At 41.4% G+C, this 23,745-nt stretch overlaps 1 protein-coding gene across 1 annotated transcript; it reads right to left on the reverse strand.

The window, feature by feature from the left end:
• Positions 1-2,635: 2,635 nt before the first annotated feature.
• On the reverse strand, positions 2,636-16,821 carry ENC1 (ectodermal-neural cortex 1). Its single transcript, XM_074282273.1, has 3 exons — positions 16,281-16,821; positions 10,178-11,992; positions 2,636-5,462 (listed from the first exon to the last, which is right to left on the reverse strand). Exon 2 carries the CDS (start codon positions 11,976-11,978, stop codon positions 10,209-10,211), a length of 1,770 nt encoding a protein of 589 aa, XP_074138374.1. The 5' UTR covers positions 11,979-11,992; positions 16,281-16,821; the 3' UTR covers positions 2,636-5,462; positions 10,178-10,208.
• Between the last annotated feature and the right edge of the window lie 6,924 nt (positions 16,822-23,745).

Genomic DNA, 23,745 nt, shown 5'->3' on the forward strand with positions numbered 1-23,745 from the left:
GTTTCACTTAGCTGCTCTGTCTGACAAAAGTGATTTAAAATTCATTGACCATGATTAAAATCAAATATAGGACAGATGGCTTGTCTGAGTATGTGTCAGACAGGCAAAGTACTTCGTGTACTTACAACAGGCAAAGACCAAGCATTAACTGCAAAGGTTTTGCACTGAATGGCACATAGATGTTACACTGCATACTACTGTAAAACTTGTTAATCTAATACATGACTTTATTCAGAATAGTTCCTAACAAAACCAACTGCCATTTCTCAGCCAGCCAGCTGTCCTAATTTGAACCCCCTTAATTCAAAGTCGTACTTTCAAGGCTATTTTGAATAAATTACATTTTACTTTATATACAATGCTTATTAACCCATTGTTAATATTACAATATTCCCCAGAGCATACTACTCACCCAGAGACTGATTTTTTTTTTTTTAATTCTAGTCTTAGATCTCCCCAAATCCATTTCTGGAAATTCTCTGACAAAGAACATTTAAGATGCTGGATAAGGATGGAGTGAGTCTCCTCTACCTTCTGAAATGCAGAAACATAATTCCTTTTATTCTCCTAATAAACTGTATATTTTAGTCTAGTAACTGATAGGCACTTTCCTGACATTCTCCAACAAGCATGGAAACAACATGGAAAAAGGTCCTCTAAGGTAAAGAATTAAAATCATATTGTTGGTTATCCATGAACTGTCTTATCAAAAGAATCTATGGAAAAGGCTTTTGGAATTTTAAAGCACTATAAATCACTTCTCACCATCATAATCATCATCGCCCTACCACTTACCTGGCACAGGCCCTCAAATTCTTAGCTGGCATAAATTTGGGGAATAGAAGTCATACTTTTTTAGCCTAAATAAAATATAAGTAGGTAGTGCACTTTTTTTTGGCCCTCTTCCCCTCATATAATGCAATCCAAAGCTCAATATAACTGATTTCTCTGAGGCTTTAATGGGATCTTTTAATAAATTTTTAAAATATTTTGAAAATTGTATTTCAATATAATTTGTTTTTTTGGGTTTTATGTATTTTGTGCATTATTCTGAGATGGAATCCATGTATTTCACCAGACTTCCACAGAAGGGACCATCACACAGACATACACACAATTAAGACCCTCTAATTTAGAGCTTTTGTATGCTACTGCTTCTCAAATCATGGATAATTGTAGATAATGGAATCCCTGTCTTTTCTACCTATCCTTCAATCATTGGTTTCTGATGATGATATATAATTAACAATGGGGATGGGGGTGGTGAATGGGAGACCATCCCAGAAAATGATCATATTCATGTTACCCTGTACAGCTGCTGCCCATCTAACCTGGCAAAGCACATCAGAGAGATGCAGCTCAATGACTCAGAGAATAAAGTACTGATCTGGAGTCAGGAAGATATGAATTCAAATTCTGCTTCAAAAACTACCTGTGAAATCTTGGGCAAGTCACTTAGTCTGCTTGCCTCGGTTTACTCAAATGTAAACTAAAAATAATAATAGTACCTACCTTCATAAAGTTGTTGTGACTACCAAATGAGAATATTTCTTTAATAAAATACTTTACACACATTAGGCATTATATAAAAGGTATTTTCTGCCTTTCCATCAAGATTTCTTGCAGAAGCCAAACTCTCCCTCCACCTAATTTTTACATTCACCAGTCACATGTGAAAGTTCATCTTCAGCAGCCTTTACTGGCAAAGAAAGGCTTGCCTGTGCCAATCATTAACTCTCAAGGACTTAGATATGGCAAGTAAGCAATGCCATTGGTTAAATAGACTGCTGAGAATTGGCTATGAACCAACCCAGCCCAGCATGGCACTAAAATATACTTTTGTAAGGAATGAGGCATCTGCTTTGGCATCTTGGTCAAATTCCAAAGACAGCAATTACCTTCTGCCTACTTAGAGATCCCCAGTAGTTCCAATTAGGGAGTATTTACTCTCTATCCAAAAATTCATGTCCAGCAATGAACTAGACATTAAAACAATCAGGGGTCCTTCACAAATGATGGAGGTAGCATCCTGTAGAAAGCAGCAGCAACCTCCAGGGAGCAAGAGGTTTGTTGAATCTGCAAAGTCCTTTATAAATCTTACATGGAAGAAGCTATGTTAATGTTAACTTAAAGGGGTCAGATTCCTCCCTTTCCACACTGCTCCAGGCAAATCATACATTTGCAGCATACTCACTGACTTTAAAGGAATTTTAACATGCAGAGATCAGTGAGATGGAGAGAAGTGGGAATTTAGCCCACTATTAACTGCTTCCTACCACAATATGGAAAGCTTGGAGAATACAAAGGCGATTCTTTTCTAACTTAAAAATATGTCTGAATCTTAAAATATGTCTGAGTTGATGTCTGAGTATATCAACTTAAGTAGATACATGGATGAGGAAATGTGAATGCAAAAAGATCTAGGTTTGTAGAAGTCAACCAAGGTAAATAGCAGCTGGGGAATAACAGTAAAAAGCACTTTATTGTGATAATATGTGTGTGTGTGCAAATATACATATACATATATAATTTATATACGCTGTATGTGTGTATATCCAAAAAAAACTAGTTTATAGTGGGGACATAAGTTATTAATGTTTGCAGAGCCCCTGCATAAAAATGAAAACACAATCAATGAAGAGAAAATCTCTAATAATTTATTGACCTTCAGTTTCACATTGTGAAAAAAAAAAAAAGGCAGTTTTACAAAACCTCAGAATGAAGTGGCAAACAGGCAGACATAACGTAGACATTTTACTTCGACTTATCCAGTTTTTTATACAAGCACCACATATTCAATAGTCAAGGGAGGGATATTATTCAGCTCTAATCACTCTTATTCAGACAGGTGTCAGACCCAGAGAAAAGGGCCTGCACAATTATACCAGAAGTGGAAGGCTGCCCTTTGTTATCTGTTTCTACAGCAACCAGTCCACAAAATAATAAAAAGAACCTTCTCCGTCTTATGCCAAGGTTTTTGTGTGCACTGTGCTGTGAATTGCATTTGCTTCAAAGTGTGGGATGTTTCACAGGGCTGGAATGGTCAAGTAGCAAGCCAGAATTCCCACATTAATTCAAAGAGCGGGAGCTGAGAACAGTTCCCCCCGCAGGGCCAGAGGCCCACCCTCACTGTGGCTTCCTTCAGCCTCCACAGAGTAATTAATAGAGGATCCAAGGACAGACCACAACTTTGAAACAGCTGCAGCAAATTCACCCTGCTTTCTGAAGCTGTGCAGTGACACAAGACACATCAGCCAGCTTTGCATCATAAGCTACACGACCATCAATGCAGCAATGTAGAAATGGTGAATGTTCAGCAAGTCAGGAGGCTAAGCTGGGGAGGGAGATGAAGAAAGGGACATTTGCATTGCTAAGAAGATATCTAACTAAGAAAGGCTGAATGAATGATGGAAATGACTCATTTTTTTATTCCAACAAATCAATATTTGGGTCCAAAAAGAACATATTTTAAACATGAATGTAGAGTGCTGTTTCTACCCAACCACTATGAGGTTTTCAGGAGAAAGAGAGAAAAAAAGAAACAGCAAGCATCTGACCACCCCCTGGACAATACACTCAGTAAAAACCCACAATGCAAATGTTGTCATTAAGAATCCACTTTCTGAAATAACTGCAATGTGAGAAAGAATAAGGGGAGCAGCTAATTCAAGTTTTTGGTCTCTTCGGAGACCTCTGGACATTCATGGGGTTGGTATGGCTTAACAGCACCAAAAACCACCACAGGGCATGTTTCAGTAAGCAAGCATTCCAAACTATCTAGGAATGTATTAGAAATGACTTAAAAAACAGAAGCAAAATGACTTCGAATTCTTTAGTGTCTGTGGGTTAGAGAGGACACTTCTGGATGCCAAAGGAATTTTTTCAGGGTCTCTCTGTGTGAGAACAAAATCCCATGATACCCAAAGTTAAAGACGATTCTTGGAACTCTGGATGTAGAGGAAACCCCACTTTCAGTGGGGGGGGGGGGAGGGGAGGAAGCAGTCACTTCCAAGTTTGGCTGGTAAATGAATAACTGTAAATCTTTTTTAAGTCTTCAAGACTTCAGTCCTTCCAGTCAATGGAGCTATGGCAAAACATTCCAACAGGGTAACAAACAAATAAATAAATAAATACACTTTGGACAATGTCTTTACCTGTCTGTGCTCTGTAACAGGAATCATTCCATACTATTTTCTAGGTGATCAGAAGGCAATGAAAAGAGAAAGCTGTAAAAATCACTGGACTTTTTCCAGATTACAGTGGGAGAGACCTCATCAGGTTAATGAAATAATGAAATATGGGGATCATACCTCTTAAAAAACAAAACAAAACAAGGACGTACACATATACATGCAAATACAGAATCGCACTGAATGACAGTCAGAGAAAAAGTGACTGCCAAGATTTCTTTTTAAAGTACAATTTCAGATTATGTCTTCTAATCCATCTATTTCTGCTGGGTTAAAAAAACAAACAAACAAACAAACCACTATCCCCCTGCCCATCCCACCCTTCAGATAAATCCCAAACAGTTACTCCAAAGTTTTCCTTTCTGTGCAGCAAAGCACAGCCAAAACCACAAATGTGCAAAACATACAGCCATCCCTACAAGTCCTTACACGTGAAGACAACCACAGGCATTGTTTCAGCATGCAGGCACTGAACAATAAATAGCTAAATCTACAACAAATAACAACAGGGATAGGAAGGTTTTTAAAATATCTTATAAATAGAAAAAGAAAGTTCACAAACCACTGGGGAAGATTTCTCAACTTTCCCACTGCTCAAAAAACCTTCTTTGTGAATTCCCTCACTTCTCCCTACAACCTCCCCCCCCATCCCCCACCCCCCGCCCCTCACCCCCATGGAAACATTCTCTGAAGACACGGCAGCACGACACAATATCCTACGTAACGGATGCTCCCAGCTCTCCCTATTGTCATCAGCACCCAGAGTGCTCCTGGCGGACTTGGGCAGTTTACACAGCCAGCATCCCTTTTTGCTCTGAATGCTGGGATGCTGTTGGGAATCCAGCCGGCCTCCACCGCAGCTGGTGCTGAGTCTTCAGACTGGCTCCTCCAAGAGAGGTGACAACCATTTCAAATTTGACACATAAATGGTGGAGTCCATGGAAATCAAGAGCTGAACATGGCACAGCCAGGGAAAAGGCCAGGCTTTCTTCTCCCTCTGAAGGGCTGATTAACGCTGACATTAATCCACAATTACGAGACAAGGACTAGATCACAGGTTCATTCATTCATATTTAAACCATGTGCTACTTGCACTGAGAATCTTTACGTCCCCCCTCCCCCCACCCCCTCCCCTTTCCTTCATGACCAGGATAGATCATTTACAAGGTGCAGTATAATTTATTCGAGTCCAGAACAACTTTTTTTCTTCTTCATTAAATTCGGCTTCTCCAAAGTCTAGATCCCACAGTTGTTTCGCCACCATGGAATAAACTACAACAGAGAATTGGGGGAGGGGGGAGAGAATACATAAAAAGACTTAGTTAATCACATACAACAGAATGTTTGCATTAGGAATCTCAAAATAAAAGGGAACCCTATTTTGAGTTGGCTGACATTACTTCTGTGCTCCTCTACCATGATTAAATTATAAGTAGACAGAATAAATGTATTAAAATTGAAACAATCCATTGCGTTGTCAAATAATGTTTCTGCGTCTAGCATGTGACTATCACTAAAACAGGAAAACTCATTTCCTAAAAATGGCACACGATACTCAAATCTGGATTCTGCCTTTTTCGTTATGATTAAATTTATATTTGTTTTTCAGGTTTTTATCTTCCTCTAACATAAAATTGTAAGGAATAATCCACCTTCAGAGATAAATAGGTAAAATGTAGCCTGGCAGTGGGGGGAGGTCAGGAGAAAAGGGGGAGTGTTTCCCATATTAGGAACTCTGGGCCATTCACCATAGAAAATTCCAAATTAAATTTATTCACCATATAGAAGAGCAGACATATTAATCCCCTTACTTAAAGCATCTCTGCTATTCATTATGGCAGAATTCAGTCTCATTTCTCTTCACATGAAAATATATACTGCCTCTGCAACCCAAGGCTGGATGGAATTTGTTCTCCAAGTCACTTATTCAGTACTCGTAAGAAGACAGCTCTGGGATGCCAACATTTTGATCAACATATCCATATGTGGAAGTATCAGGGAGGCAGTGTAAAGTAAAAATATGACCATGGAGCCTTTTCATTTTCCCAGAAGTCACCAGCCTTTTCAAGGCATGGGGATCATGATTCTTCCCAGGCTTCTTTGATTCTTCCAAGCTTAAGGACAGTTTTTTTGTTTTGTTTTGTTTTTGTTTTGTTTTGTTTTTACTATAGTTGTCTATCTGCAGCTTGGTTATTGGTGGTTTCTGCCTGTAAAATAATTTGTCCTTTTTCCCTGTGGATGTGCATTGGATGGAAAGAAGGAGGGTCCACTGGAAAGCTGTACTCCAATTTTTTTTTTTTTTAAAGAGAAAAAAGACAGAGTAAACTTGAAATTATCCTTCTATACTTCCTTTGAATTCTTATTTTTGTGGGTTTCAGAGTCTAGCTTGTTTCCTCAGGGTTGGGTGAGCTTCAGGGGGAAGTTTTTTTGGGGGGGGGTTGGCGGTTTCATAATGGGTGACAAACACTCAAGACATTCTTTAGAATACTTTGTCATCCCCCCCTGCCTCTTTGTAATGTATATATCAATACTAAACCAAAACAATGTTTTTTATATAAGTATGAAGTTTCAAAAAGTTGTATTCTCAAGCAAGGAAAAAAAATCCCAAGTTTGAGAGGAGAACTAAGGCCAACCAAAGTCTTTCTAAGCGCCGCTGTCAAACTGGGGCCACACAGCATCAAGAAAACAGAGGCTAATCAGAAGTAATTTCCTTCTTGTCCCTCCCACCCACTGACAGAACAGCAGGAGACAGCAGAAATCCCTTTGGTGGATGAGCTCGTAGACCTAGGAAAACTTCTTGTTAACACTGTTTTAATTCGGCTATCTTACACATTTGGGAAGCTCAAATAATGGTCTCTGAGAGGTTTCTGCAATTAGGAGAAATATTTAAGGCCGAGGTAGACCACACAGAGATACTTTTAAATAACACTTCATTGAGTCGAGTGTTCTAACACTATCTTATGTGCTATAAACTTTTGGAAGGCTCGATCAACATTTTTCCTGGCAGAATCTTGAAAAGGTTCACTTTGATCATATCTACAACGGCTTCCAGTTACAGGGAGCTGGCTCAAGTACCAAGAGCCTTGTCAAACGTTGGACTTCAGATGGATAGGTCTGTTGGTAGCACCAAGAGTACGAGAGGAAGCTGCCTCACACCTCGCCTAATACCTTATTTGCCCCACTTTTTAAAACATCAGGAAATGCACGAATAGTTTTGTACAGCCATCATCTGTCAGGTCAACTCAAATGTTGGTTGAGTCAAGGTAAAACTGGGGTCAATGAAGTACCATATTCTTCTGAAAAAAGAAAGTTTCAGACCCGCTGATGGCCAATTTCACAAATTCAGTTTAGACAATCAATGTTAGAACTGAAAAGTTCCGAACAACTAATTTAGAATCATATAGTATTGTAGATCCGTAACTAGAAGGGGCCCAGAAGGTCATCTAATCTACCCCTGGCTGTTCTAAGCAGTTCAAGATATTAGAATGGACCTTAGAAGAAAGGTGAGGTTTGGAAATATAGACTTAGGGATTATTTGACTAGAAGAGATAATGAAATCCATGAAATCTATTTTTTTTAATAGAGCATTTTTTAAAGTTTGCTTTTAGTCTTTCTTTAGCAAAATGCCTACTCATTTCTTTTGATTCATTTATTTATTAGAAAGTGGCAGAGAGGCTAAGGAGCTTACCCAAAATCATCCAAGTGCTTTGACTCCTCGTGCAACACACTTTCTATTATATCACACTTGTTTCTTTCCTTTCTTTCCCTCTAACTGAGGGAGAAACTTAGACATAGGAAAATAAAATAATAGCTAGGTGATGGCAGGTCTGGCCCTAGAACCCAGGCCTCCTGAATCCTAGTCTCTTGTCTTCTATTACTTTCTCCAAGGTAATAAAAGTCCATCTGTTATACTCTTTGCTCCAAATGGCAATTGGTAGCTCATTTTAGTCTACAGTCTGCCAATAAGAACATAATCCCAGTGGGCAAATCACTCGAGGCTGTTTGCCTCAATTTCCTCATCTGTAAAATGGGGGCAATAATAGCATCTATCTTACAGAGATGTTCTGAGTATCAATTGGAATAATATTTGTAAAAGCACTTGGCACATAGTAAGTACTATAACAAACATTAGCTATTTACTTAGTAATTTTCAGGTTCTTTTCAGCACCATACAGAGTTTAAGATTATAAATCAATAGAAGAGACCATGAACTATATATAGTGAAAAGTAGCCAGAGGGACCTATTGATCCCCATGCAGATAGAACGCTCTTCACTAACACACAATTTGGTACTCTGTTAATTGATGCTTTTGCCCAGGCTTTCCTTTATAACCTGCTTTATGTTGAATCATGGATTCACATCTCCAATGAAATTACCACTTTCAGAGCATTTGTTTATGCAGGATTACTGAGATGCCATCAAAGCTGCAAAAACCAGTTTGGTTTGTAACTCTGTTCCCCTTGCCTTTTCATGGGGAAAAAAAAAATAGTTCCTGGTTGCTGCCTCCTGCCCTGAAGGAGGTTTGATTTAGGGGTACAAAAAAACTACCGTTTTACTAACCATCATGGATTCATTTCAAAAGATGACAGCTTTAGAAAGAAGGGAAGCTGAAGGCCACATCTACCATGGTGTATTACAGTATGCTGGAGAAAAAAAAACAAAAATAAAAAACTTGATCCTTGAGCTCAATGGGGAAAAGGACCTTTCTGCTTAGTTCCCTCCACTGCACACATTAAATTTTCCTTTGAAGTCTCCTCCACGTGCTGTTAGATTAAGACAGGCTAGGAAAACCGAGCCAAAAACCTCTAACAACTGAGCAGGCCTTTATCGTGGATCCTCCAGAGGAGGAAGCCCTTTTTCTCCCCCTTCTTCTTAGTACTAAAGCCATGAATCACCAAAACAAGTTAACACATTCTGGGCTCCTTGCTGCAGTTGTTACACACAATTTAATGAATCCTGAGGCAAAATGTGAACATGCTTCCCAACAAACAGCAGAACTGCTACCAAGTCAGGTTTGCTGGGTTTGAGGCCCTGAATTACCTGAGTCAAGAAGTATTCTATACTCTTAAGCATAGAAGACAAACTTTATAGACCAGATATATGACAGAGAGACCCAACTTCTGTTAGCCTGGACAATATAGAGTCAGCCCAACTGATTAGCTCTGAAAAACAGTAGTGACTTTAGGTGGCCAAAATGGGTTAAGTGTATCAGTGTAAATACAAACTGATGGAATCCAGGTGTGACCTTGCTCACCAGAAACTAGTCTTTTTTCTAAAATAATACTGATGTCATATTTGAGTTTTAAGAAATGCTTTACAGCGCTGATGAGGCTGTGCCAGTGCTGCTCCCAATGTTTGGAAGCAATAGCGTAGCTTGGTACAATAGAAAGAGTCTTGGATTTGAAATCTTTGAGGCCCCACGTTTAAATCTTGCCTCAGCTACATGGCCTACACATGGGATGCTGAGCAAGCCACTTGAGTTTCCTGGCCCTCCTTTATAATATGTAAATGAGCAGAAGTCTGAATAGTTGAATTCTAAGGTCCCTTACAGGTTGCTAGATGGTATAATGGAGAGTGCAGGTCTTCCTGACTCCAGGCCTGAGTTCTAATCTAACCTCAGACCCGTACTAGACCTGTTTTTTTGGCTCAGTTTGCTCGACTGGAAAATGTGACTACCTCCAAAAGTTGTTGTGAAGATCAAATGAGATGATATTTGTAAAGTGCTTAGCACAATGTCTGCATATATCAGGCACATAATATACCTGTGTTTTCCTCCTTTCTTCACTCCTTCCAGAGTTACACCTAAAATCTTGTCTATGTCAGAATTTGGGGGTGGAAGAACCTTTTACAAAGCTTTTTGAAGAGCACCTTGGCATATTAGGGGACTTAATTAAACAAAAAGAGCTCCTTTGTTCTTCCTTTTAAACTTTATAAAACCAAGGAAATGCTACGTACGCTTGTATCGTGGGTCATAAAGATTGCTTACCTGGTAGTCACCTTCTAATAGCGCACTGGAATTAAGAGGGAAGATGTTTCCAAGTACTGACAAATGCCGTGGGAATGAGAGAGTAGGGGACCGTGGTGATGCTGTTCCACACATCCAGGGTGGGATCGTAGCAGTCCAAGGTTTTGCATCTTTGGATACCGAAGTAGCCGCCCACCACATAAAGTTTGTTTCCAGAGGCTACGGCGTGGCAGCTCATGCGCTTGGCCGTCACATCTCCCACCTTGGTCCACTGGTATGTCTCACTGTTGAATTTATAAGCTGAGCACGCAGAGAATTCGGTGTCTCCACCCATAATAAAAATCTGGTTGCCCAGCACAGCTGCTGCCGTGTATCGCCAGGGCTGCGGGCAAGTGGCCGGGACTGTCCATCTGTTCTCACACTGGTCGTAACACTGAACTTTGGGCAGCTTGTCGTGGCTGACGCTGGTCCCGCCGAAAGCAAATAACTTCAGTTTGGCACTCACCACTGCGGCGTTGCTCACGCCTTCTCGGAGTGGGGCAACCATGGTCCATTTGTTAGTCACAGGATCGTACTGTTCTACTTGCTTCAGTGACACAGACGGGGAAGCAGGCAGGCAACCAGTGGCTGCTGTATGTCCACCGACTACATAGAGACAGTGCTTGAGTTCGGCGGAACCGTGACCAAACCTGGCCACCAGCATGGGGGCCGCTTTCGACCATTCTTCATGAAGAGTGTCATACACCCAGACATCCTTGGAGACCCCATTCTCTGACCCCCGCCCGCCAGTGATATACACCTTGCACCCGATTGCACACGCACTGAACTCCTTCCTCGGGCTGGGGATGTCTGCCTTAGGGATGATCTCCTTTGCTTTTTGGTCCACCAGGTACAGTTTGTCACACATGAAGGTCTGCCCTCCCAGGAGGAAAAGGGCATGGCCGGTTTTGCGAGGCCGAGCGCAAAGGCTGGTGACTACCCCGTCATTCTGCAAGATTTTCAATTTGCATCTTATCGCCTCTTCCACAATCTCTTTGCTTTTCCTCTGTTTGGTGATGAGTTCTTCCATGGCTACGTTTTCCATGAGATAGATGGCCGGCAAGAGCGCCAGCCTCACGGTCTGCAGCAGCTCGGGAAGGTAGCAGTGGCGCTTGCTCAGGTCGTAGCTGATCCAGTTAATAGCAGACTCGTACACCAGCCGTTCATCTTCAGTCTCCAGCTCCTCGCTGGACAGGAGCTGGACCACCATGTCCTGGGGCAGCTGAAGGAAATCTTCATTTTTACTGATGGTCTGGAAGTTGCTGAGGCACATCCTCCAAGAGAGTTCGTAGAGTTTGGTGCACTGGTGTGCGTCCGACAGCAGCAGCATGCCGAGGCAGTTGGTGGGATGGAGATTCTTTTCAAGGAACTCCGCACAAGCGTCTCGGATGTCCTGGAATTCTAACATGTCTCCCGCTTCCAGGAGGGATTCTGCATTCTCCTCATTGATGATGACTCGGGATGAATACGCGTAATCGAGGAGCAGCTCCAGGACTTCTGGATGGATAGAGTTGTCAAAGTTGACTTCACTGGACTGGCTCTCTTTGAGACCACCACTAAACATGGCTTCAAAGTAGCGACTGCAGGCAGCCAAGACGGCTCTGTGGCAAGGGAAAGTCCTGTTTCCTGCGTGTAGAAGGACATCTGTAAAGAGCCGCTGCTGGCGCAAAAGATTCAGGTGTGTGAGGACACTGTCCGCATACGAGGATTTGTGGAACAGATAGATATTAATTGAGCCAGTACTGGCCCGAGATTTGCGATTTTCGTGCATGCTGACTGACATTTTTCTCTTCCCTCCTAAAAAAAAACAAAGAAACATGAAATAAAGTTAAAGTGGTACTCAAACGGGGCAACATCTTTCCAGACAAAGAAAATAGAAACCTGATTCTGTTTACTCTGCTGAGTAATGTTCTGGGTAGTATAGAGCAGTATGGTATCAAGACAGAGACAATTAACTGTGAAGAAAGGCATTCATTTCAATAGTTTTTCTCTGGTGAGGTGCTTGAGCTATAGGCTGTTAAAATCATTGCTCAAGAGCAGGTTCATCTAGGAAAACCTGATCTCCAACTTTCATGATATTTATAAAGTACTTTGCCAATGTAAGTCAGCAAAAAGAAAATGGGAGGGAGAGACCTCATTCTCACACCTCCCTGTCCTAGTCCAGCTGATTCACTGTACATGGACTTAAATAAGTCAGTCTTCTTGCTTTTAATAATACTAGGACAAAGTATTAGCCTAATACCTTATGCAACATAAAACTCTTATATGAAACAAACACCTACTAATTAAGTTCACCAAGGATTCCTTTAGAAAGACTACATTTTCTTGCACCAAGTGCAAAAGATAAGACTAGCTGAAAGTGAAGGACCTTTCAACCCAACACAACTCCAAGAATACCCCCAATATATAACGATTAGGCGTAGTTCAGCAAAAACATTATGAAAAGACAGATTAAAACTTGGTCCAAATTAGGAGGGATTATAAAGACAGTGGGTATTTAGTTCAACCCTCTCATTTTACAGATGAGGAAAAAGAGGTCTAAAAAACTTAAGTTATTTGTCCAAGGTCACACAGATACCCAAGGTCATGCAGTTAAGCAACAAAACCAGAAACTGAATTCAAGTCTGTTGACTTTCTTTATGCTTTTTATTACTTGATTGCTGTTCGATGAACTTTTCAAATTCTAGTTATAGAATAATATTTTTCATTCAAAAATAACAATTGTACATTCGCATATTGTTTTACACTTTCAAATATCATTTGCTCTTTCTTTCTGGTTCTCAAGTTTCACATCTATAAAAATGCCCAAGGGACAGAAGTTAGAAAATGGGAGGAACTGCATGATTTATCTCTAAGGGTTCACCCACCCCAGCCCCCAGCTTCTAACATTTTGTTGATTCTGTAATCTTTCTGCTCTGCATCAACTTTCAGAAAATCCAGTTGAAAAAATAAGTCCAACCCTCCCTTCTCCTACCCTTTGCCCCTACCCACCACTACTACCACCAACATTATCATCATTAGGGAGATGTGCCGATTGATGCACCTGCACAAATAGTATGTATCCATAGAGAGCAGAAAGTTCAAACATGACTTTATTACACATAGAAATGAAGCCATCTGTAGAATTTAGGAATTGAATTGAATTTCCTATGCCACAGTATGTTCAGAAGCTATCTTTCCCTTTTCCCATTTCAGAACAGAAATCCATAGTTCGCCAAAAATCAAGAACTGTATTATTTTTGTAGAACACCCTACCTTCAGAAAGGAAATTTCAATCACCTCTAATTAATAGCTCTCTGACATCTCCCAAGATAATTAAAAAAACTCAAGAATGTGTTTGAAGAAGCACTATGGTTTATGAGCTCTTAAAGCCAGGAGATAAACAACGTGGAAAAAGTATCTTTGTCAAAACCTCAGAACATTGGGTTCTGAACTCAGAGAATACAGAAACTTATTCCTGTTCAAGAGTTCAAAAGTATATTTCATGCACAATTAAGGACCAGAATACCAACTTTGCACTTCACTAGAGGACCAAATTTGCACTTCCCCCAGAACTAGCAGCATGTCATAAGCAGAAACAAGACAGGTGCATGGCATGCCTTTAACATAATAAGCAACATAACATAAGGTTATGCAACCTGTTTTTCTTTATTTTGGAATGTAACCTCTTGTTGTGAATAAACATCCCTTAATATAAATCAAAAAGAGGCCCACAGCTTTGGTCTATCTAGTAATAAAATTTTGACTGCTATGGAAAAGAGGGGAACAGGCTGATGTCCATCTATAATTGGGATGTGATGAAATCTGGAAATTAGCTTCAGAAGCTATTGCGTGCATCTCTTTTACTATTCTCTTACAGGTCATTTTATCAGTGTCCAGCACTAAGGGAAGCAAATCTGCTTATTTTCATGGTTTTGCTCTACTGGTGGTTTAGACATTACAGTTATTTTCATGGGAAGACTACATTTTAAGCACTTTGAGGAAGGATTTGAAATCAAGGGTAAAGAGTTTTAACCAGTAAATTATCACAAATTAAAAACCGAGACTTGCTGTAACCCTAAAATGACAAAGCATCCTTTAAAAAAACTTATTATCTAAACTAATTTAAAACTCATACCTAGACAACAGCCTAGGAAAAATGTGCATGTCTCCAATGGACAAGAACCTGCACAGGCTGTAAGAGCCCATTTACCAAGCTAGATAAAATGCAAATAGTCTCAAATTCCACAAGAAGCCAGAATTTTTATTTTTCCCCTGGAATAGCAAGGTTTAGCCAGAAAGGACTAGAACTTCCTATACATTATTATAAAATGTCACATACATTTCTCTGAGATGGGGAACTAGTCAGTTTTCTAGAGAATACAGAATATAAGGAACCTGGGCATGACGGTTCAGGGACTGGATTTGAATCCAGATCCTCCTGACTTCCAGGATACCTCTATATAGCTAAGTAAATTCTACTTAGGACTCTTAGAACTTTCATTCAAAACCTCTTCAGGAGACTTCAAAATATGAGATCACTTAATAAAACATCTTTGTCAATTTTCCAGATTTACACACAAAGAGGGAGCTTTACTAGCTCAGTCCCCTTGGCTACTTTACACTACACATAACCCATACCTATACAAAAACTCAATTGTTCTTTAAATAATCTGAATTTAAACTCTGCCAGTGTCATCTGGCCCTAAGTGAAAACTTAACATCAAATAAAACTGCCAATTTCCTGATTTCAATTACACAAACGACAGAATAGTCATCATCAATAACATCATCTTTAACAATAAAATTAGCCAAATTCCTTTTTTTTTAATGCTAACATTTACATGCAAAATATGCAGTCAGAATAATGCACACACTGAATCTTGCATTTCCAAAGAAAGTTGGGGAATCCTTCTATTACCTTCCATTAACTTTTCAAAAGGTGGTTGTCACAGTAACTTCACCTCAATGGACTTAACTCTGCCACCTAACACTCAGCATTGTAAAAGGAATCTGGTCTTACTTTTTTGGATTTTTCATGTTTCAAAATGGAGATCAAACCTCAGTCAAATCAAAATTAAGTGAATTTTCTCAGGATCTGGCTCATTAATTATGCTTAGAAAACAATATGACAGCTTTTAATTACAATACCATAGTATCTGTGAAAGCTGTAATGATACCATGAGAACATTAATTTTTTTTTTTTAATACTCTTTGCCAAGCAAAGAAATGCGCCAGCGTTCGTATTTGGCTAATCAGGTCGTGCTCCGTACCTTGGAGGAAGTCTCCACATGGATGAGATCACAGACCCATAGAAAGGCTGCGCTATTTTAATCGGTGCAAGAGAAGTAAATTACAAATTGTTTGCTGACAATTTCACTGTTTCATCTCCTTCGGCCCGCCTACTTTCTTTGAAATTAAAACCTGAGAGAACGCCAAATACCTGCACTGGGGGGAGGAGGGGAGGGAAGGACCAAACCAACCAACTAATTTTTCATAAACTCAGTGTGAGTCTCATCCACTCAAGAAGGACATTGCACAGAGAATAAAGAGTATCTATGTCTGCAAGCTTTAACATTCTCGTGCTGGAGGTAGCATGCAATCCCAGAAACAATTGGCTCTCGCTCTCTCTCAGGAGGAAGGATGCTCGCTGTAGCAGGAAGCCGTGAGAGAGCTGGCTGACATCAATTCTACACTTAGAGTCTTTGGGGGCAGGGATCAAGCCAGCGAGACCACCGAGATGGCGCTGCTCTCTCCTCTGCGCATCCCCTCCTCCCCCGCTTCCTGCACCGGCCTTTCTAAGTTAAGGGGAGATGCAGCTCCTCCGGAGATGCTACCTTCAGGAGACCGGAGCCCAGCTCCTGCTTCCCGTGGTCAGGTGAAGGCAAAGCATGCACTCGGCTGGCTCTCTGAGGGGGGCGGCGACGCTATTCCTGGTTCGGAGCTCCCAGCACCTTTACATAGCTTCAGACACACGTGTGCAAGCGCGCGCACACATACACACACACACACACACTCCCTTCCCCCCTTCTGTCCGTCCTGGGCACCCCCTGAAAAAAACACACCAAGCCCCGCAACAGGTCGGGGGGCACGGGAAGAAACTTACGGCCGGGGCAGCTTCAGGACGGCCGGGCAGGGCTGGCCTCCAGCCGCACTCGCACACGCAGTCACGCCGGGCGGGCTGCCGGCTCGGCTCAGGCCAGGAGCTCGGCGTAGACAGCCGGGGAGGCTTCAGGAGCCCAGGACGGAACGGGACCAGAGACGGAAGGCCGCCAGCCGGGGCTCGCTGCCTGCGTCTCCGAGCTCGATCCCTGCGCTCCGCTCTCCGAGCCCTCGGCCGGTCCCCAGGCGGCTCTGCCCGAGCCGACCCGGAGAAGCTGAGCCTGCAGAGGCTCGCTCGGTGCGCGTCTCCCGGAGGAAGGGAAGGTCTCTGCGGCTGGCGCTACGGGCGCTGCTGCCGCCGAAGGAGGCGGTCTGTGGGCTCGGGCTAGGGGGAGGGAGTAAGAGAGAAAAGGGGCAGAGCAGCGCCGCGCGTCTGCAAGCTGCTGGCTGCAGACTGCTGGCTACTGGCTGCTGCCGCCTCTCTTCCTCCTTTCCTGCAGCCGCCGCCTCCTCCGCCTCCTCCTGCTGCTGCTGCTCTAGCAGTCTGGGCTCAGGCAGCGCGTGCGGGAAGGTATTTGAGGCGCTGTGAAGTCGGGGGGGGGGGGGGAGGGGGAGGGAGGCCGGGGCCCCTTATGCAAAGAGAGAGTGACACTCCCGAGAGGGAGGCAGCTAGGGAGGGGGCGGAGGAGCGGAGGAAGAGAATTAGCACTAGCGGCCCAGTCGGGGGAGGGGGAGGGGGAGGGAGGGAGGATGCGGGGAGAGGAGGAAGAGGAGGAGAGGATACGGAGAAGAACACTGTCTTCGGAGTTATTGGGAATTGGTGGGGAGGAGGAAGGGAAAAAGGGGAAGAGAAAGAATGGAAGCTACGAGTCGGATGGCCAAGAAGAGAACAAAAGCGGGCACCACGAACCTCCGAGCGTCTTCCTTCCCCGCCCCCACCCCGGGCTAGCCGGAGAGCCCTACGAGAACCGAGATAAATTAAATTAACTCGATTAGGGAAGTATTATCGCTGCTCTCCCCCAGCCCGCGTACTAGATGGCACCGAAGGCATTTGCCAAGTGAACGGACTGGCAGGGGATGCTCTACCACATCCTTCCAGTGCCAGACTGGGAGGGAATCCCAAAGAGTTTCCTCAAATACCTTTCCGGACCAGAATAAAAGATTCGGGGATATGGGGTCTCCCCACTGAGGGGGAGGGGGAGGGGCTAACGGGGATCAGTCATTAGTCCTTTGTGTAAATGGTTCGTGGGGTGTTCAGGGGACATCGGAAGGGGGTGGCACAGAAAACGCTACGGTTGGTGCTGAGAGCCCTGTAGGCTCGGCTTTCCCGGGGAAGCCGCATCTTACGCTGCTGCGAATATGGGCTCCTCGGTTGGCAAAGTAGCGGGGACAAGAAGTCAAAAATTGCATCTACTCTGTACGGATTCCCGAACTCCCGAGAGAGCGCGCTAGCAGTGAACACGCCGCGCGAGCCAGCGGCAGCCGTTCCGAGCGCTCTCCCCACAGTATCGCAGGGGAGCTGCAGCCACCCGCTTGGGGTCCGGTCCCCGGCGCACACCACGTGCTCCGCAGCCAATCACCGCGGCTGCGGGATTCAAAGCATCCTCCTCCCGGAGCCGCCGGCTCCTCCGAAAGAACTCCTTTTTATCTGCCCCGATAAAGCCTGCTGCGCTTTAATTGCCCTTTCTGATTACTTGCGCCCTTTCGGGTTTTATCGCTTAGTTTGGGGTACAATAAAAATAATGCAGCAGAGCAGTTTTTGCTTCTCCGGCACGCCAAGAGAAGGGAAACGTTTAAAAAGTAAAGCTGTTTAAAGACATTAAATATTCAGTGACACATTTCCTCAGTCCTTACTAGGCTCTACTCTGATATTAAAACTTTGCATTTCCACTAGGGAAATAAGGCGTCAATTTAAAATTCTAAGGATCTTAAATTCCTAGGACAGTCAATTACTTCATTTTCCAGATGAAGAAACTGAGTCCCAGAGAGACCACGGGGCAGAACCGTGACCAAAAAACGGGAGGGGGAGGAAGGAGATGAGTAGAGGAGGGTGTCCTCTAAGTCCCGGGCTTTCCATTAGAACTCCTTGGCTGGAAAATAATTCAAGGCTACACAGGAGCATATTCACCCATGTTTCCCGCTGCCCACAGACCCATTATTGGGTCTTTCAGTCCTAGATACTCCATTTATTTCACTTCATGATGCTAATCTCACTTCGGTTTGCTCTCATTCATCTCTGGGTTTTGGATTTAGAAATTCCAGCATACAAAGAAGGAGAGTGCCCTCTGAAGTCCTTAGTTAGCATTAAATGTGTGGAGCCTCCTGCTTGATCCTTACGGAGCTATTTCATCATTTAATTTTTGTGTGTCCTTCGACCCAGATTACTTCAAAAAGACAGGTATGTGTGTGATGGATTCACAATAAGAACACATCAGCAGAAAATTCAGGGACAGCAGGAGGACAAGAGATGCTGAGAATAGGTTGTCATGCCTTGTTCCCAGAGAGAAAAAAAATCATTATCAAGCAAAAACAATGCAAAGCAGGGCACAAAGACTGGAAAGGCTTAAAACAGAAATTTGTGACTGTCACACAGCTACCATTTAAAAACAGGCTCTATATCAGAGTTCTTTAGGAAATAGCCAAGATTCATAAATTTTGGAAATGCTTTTTCTATCTTTTCTTCACTTGAAAAAACTCCTTCTGTTTGAAAAACAGATGTCTTGAAGAACTTGAAGAATATTGTTGGTAGTAAGGCTATTTTCTGTGGTGGAGAGAGTGATAAACCTGGAGCCTCAAAGAACTGAATCCTAAATTGAATCCTCCTTGCTAGCTTTGTGAACTTGGGCAAGTCGCCTTGTCTTAGGGACTGCAATCTCTACATCAAATTTTTGTTATGTCAATCAAATAAATTGATGTACACAAAACAGTTTAGGTCCATTTCTATTATTATTGCATCTTAGCGTAGCCTCTTTTTAGCTGTGTGATTTCTAGTAAGTCAGTTAACCTATGTATGCCTCAATTTCCTCATCTGTAAAATGGATATAATTATATTCCCTTATCTCACAAAGTTTTGTGAGGACCAAACCCCAGAGTACATATGAGCATCCTTTGCAAACTGTACAACACTATGTCATTGTAACTTACTATGAATTGGTAGATACCTTAGTTCCTAAGCAAGAGAGGCCTTTCTTTCTTTTCTTTTCCATTTAAGTCAACACCAAAATTGGGGGTGAGGACAGAAAGAAGAGGGGGAGAAAAAGATGAGCATGAAGGAAGGAGAAAGGGAGTGAATTATTAAATATTTACTGTGTACCAAGCAGAGCTCTAAACACGAAGAAACAGGAGACAATCTCTATAATCAAGAAATTCATATTGTAATAAATATAACAAGGAAGATTCAAGACAGATGGGAATTCATTCCATTAATTAAAAACAAACTAACGGAAATATGTTTGTAGCCATTTGTTCAAACTTTCCACATTTGTGGGATCAGAGAGAAAGGATCCAGGTAATCCATTTCTTTATATTTGCACTGGCCTATTTAATGGATGGCTAAGGATGGAGCGATATATTCTAACTTACTTGATAGCTAGGACCAGAAGTAGAGATCCATTCTCCCTACCCTGCCTTCCTTGTCCATTGTTTTACTTTATTCTATTTTGTATCTTTAATGCTGTTTCCAAGCTTTAAAGAAAACTAACTCTGGATAATATTGAAATGTATTCAGTCCCCATTCCTGTTATACTATATCTGTCCCAGGGAGATAAGATTAACCTGAGTTGGGGAGAATAAGGAAGATAGGAAAATTATATATTATTATAAAAACTGAAAAAACTTACAGTAGTAAATGTCCAGACAACCTGAGTTCTCAACTTGTAATCCTAACAGCCCTGAAAGACTTTACATTTATAAAATGTGTGTACAACCAGTGGACTCTTACAAACTGCTTGTTCATCTGCTTCAGCAGATGTAAAAGATTTTCAGGTCTTTTAGGCAGTTTTCTATGTACTATATGCCTAAAAAGTTTTCAGGTTAATATGGGTATAATTATGGTTTCTCAAATTGCATTCTTCCCACAGCCAGTATACTCATTCCTCAATTTCAAAGGCAATACATTTTTGCAAAGTGCAAATGAGGTGGTTGCTTATCACTTCATTCACTGACAGGGAAGTTGGGTAAATCTTTGTGTCTACACAGAGAGAGAGAGAGAAGGGGAGGAGGGAGGGAAAGAAGGAAGGAAGGTGGCAGGGGGAGAGAGAGAGAGAGAGAGAGAGAGAGAGAGAGAGAGAGAGAGAGAGAGAGAGAGAGAGAGAGAGAGAGAGAGAGAGACAGAGAGAGAGAGACAGAGAGAGAGAGACAGAGAGAGAGAGAGAGAGAGAGAGACAGAGAGAGAGAGAGAGAGAGAGAGAGAGAGAGAGAGAGAGAGAGAGAGAGAGAGAGAGAGATTGAGAGAGAGAGAGAGAGAGATTGAGAGAGAGAGAGAGAGAGAGCAGGCAGGTCCTTAACTATATTATATAACTGAAGGTAAACTAGATAAATTGCTATATGAACATGAGTATCAAATAGTTCCAGAGATGTGGCCTTTGTCTGGATTGTGCTATCATCTTTTAACTATGTATCTTCAATGTCCACCATCTCAGTTCAAGTGTTTGGGTGCACAGACAATGTATGTTAGCCCTGGGGAAGTTCGATTTACACTCTTGACTTAGGGCATCAAACTAAGGCCTCATTTTTAATGTTATTAAGCAGCTGTGCTCTTGGCTTTTGCCTCGTTAGGCTCTCCTAACAACATTATTTTGTTAGACTGCAAAATAAACAGCATGGGGTTATGTATTAGCTGCCTTCTAATCTAATTTATCTTCATTCTTTCCTAATTTATACTCTGGCTGAATTAATTAGAATGATCTAATTAACACTGTGCCATGGTGGTACCAGGGAAAGGACAACTCAAGGGGATTCAACTCAATGGTCTATCTGTGGGACACACCTGTCTTTTTCTTTCCTCAATATTCAAAGCATGAATGCTTCTATGGATGGCTACTAAAATAATGTGGTCCTAATTTCAGGTAGCACAGAGTTTCCTGACTTCATTCCAAAAGTTGGACTTTGGGTTTTTAGGGTTGTTTTTTTTTATTTTGAACATTTGCCCACAAAGGAAGATGGCAATAATTTTGCTTTTCATTTCAAGGTGGGCTAGAATATGTGGACTACATGTGGTAGAGAGCTTAGCTCTCCATTTCAGAGAGTGAACTGAGCTGATACTATTTTCATAATTTTTATTAGGATGATAAGTTCCTTGAAGATAGGGACTTTCATCTGTGTCTTTGTGCTTAGCACATGCCAGGAACATGTCTAAAAATGGTGACTGATTGATTGATTGACTAAGCATTGAAATTCATCTATACAATCAAGATTCCTTGGGGACAAAGGTTCAGATTTTATTTACCCTTTAACAATTTTTGATCCACATTTTAAAAATTATAGTTTGCTTAAAGCAATCACTCCCAGTTCTAAATAGCTTGCTTTAATAATCTAGTTGTTGAAATTACAGGGTAGGAAATTGATTGCCATAGCTTTTGTTAATTAATTAATACTGTGTAAATATGCATAATAATTCTCTCTAATTTCAGGGGTTCAAAAACCAGTAGAAAAATGATGTCATCAGCAAACATGACACAATTGAACTTATTCATAACTAAATCAAAACTCTTGGATTATACCAGAATATAGCCAAGAGAATAATAAGGCCATAAACAAAGGCCATCAGGAATAGTCAACATCGTTGATGTGTGTGTGTATATGTGTATATACGCTCTTGTTCCCTCCACTTCTCCACAAGATTTCTTACTTTAATGATTATTTATATCATGTATCTAAGGTGGAAAGTGCAAATAAATCAATCAGTCAGTCAATAAATACTTATTAAAGTGCCTACTAAGTGCCAAGTACTGTGATAAGCTTTGGGGTATACAAAAAGAGACAAAAGACAATCTCTCCTCTCGAGGAGTGCACAATCTCATTGGGGTGACAACAAGCAAATATGTATAAACAAGATGTATAATAATTATAATAGCTAACATTTGCATAGCACCTACTATGTATACACTAGACAATGTACTAAGCACTTTACAAATATTATCTCATTTGATCCTCACAACACCTCTAGAAGATAGGTACAATTATTAACAGCATTTTACAGATGAAGAAACTGAGGAACATAGATTAAGTGATTTGCCTGAGATCACGACTAATAAGTGTCTAAGGCCAATTTGAATTCAGGTTTTCCTGACTAAAGGTCCAGCACTCTATCTGATGTGCCACTTACCTGCACATTAATATGGGTATAATTACAGTTTCCCAAATGCAGAGGGAGAATATCCTAGGTGTGAGGGACTGCCAGAAAAAAAGCCTGAAGCAGAGATGGAGTGTCTTGTTTATATAAAAGGAGGAAAATCAGTGTGATTGAATCAAAGAATACCTCAAGGAATCAAGTGTTTTTACTGGTACTTTATGAAACTTACTCTCCAAGGAATAAGATGACATAAACTTCTTGTGCTGTCTCTTCTTCTAGAACCCTTCAATGTACTGAATAAACTGTTTATTGCAGGTTACAGTTTTTAATATTTCTGTATCTTATGTTACAAATATTTATATAACCAATATATATTATATATATTTACATAATGTCTAATTATTAACCAGAGTTCTATTTAACCATGCAGAATTTAGAACTGGGATAAAATTTAGTAGTCTAATATCTTTACAGATGGGGAAGCTGAGGCCTAGTGATTTGCCTGAGGTCACACAGGTGGTAAATAGCAGAGTAGAGATGTGAACCTTGGTCCTCTGATTCCCAATTCAGCATTCTTCCTATAGCTCAAAGCTTCTCAATCCCATATAAGGTCTCATAACTAAATGTGGGGGGTCTCAAAATTATGATTTTTTTATCAGCAAATGTTTGATTTGTATATCTAGAAACTTGGGATCAAGTAAAAATTCCTTGGGAGAAAAGGAGTTGAGAATGGAAAAGTTTAATAAGTGTACTAAAAATGACTTCAAAGTAGCTTTCCTAAAAGGTCCTAAAGGATCCTGATCAAGTTGTCATTTCCACCTCTGCTTGATGACTTGATTTAGGTGATACCATTTGCTTTTCTTAACTGAGTTTAAGTACTCTCCTGTAGTGCTTATTTGAGCCTTCACTCTCTTTTGAACACAGGAAGGTTTCAATGGACTTTGCCTTACAATCTGGGGGAAAAGCTGAAAAGAAGAAAGTTCCCAGTGCTTGACTTTGCCACCCAAAGCCTGGTAATTTTCTAGCTCCTAATTTCTGGAGGTCATCAGTGATGATGGAGCACATCTTTCTTCTCTCTAACCTGGAATAGCTAAGGTACCTGGAGGGAGAAAAATGAGAGATCACAAATTTGAAAAGGAGAAGTCAATACACTCAAGAGGGGATGGGTGAGAGACTG

The sequence above is a fragment of the Sminthopsis crassicaudata genome, chromosome 1, assembly GCF_048593235.1.
Source record: "Sminthopsis crassicaudata isolate SCR6 chromosome 1, ASM4859323v1, whole genome shotgun sequence".
Classification (NCBI taxonomy): Eukaryota; Metazoa; Chordata; class Mammalia; order Dasyuromorphia; family Dasyuridae; genus Sminthopsis; species Sminthopsis crassicaudata.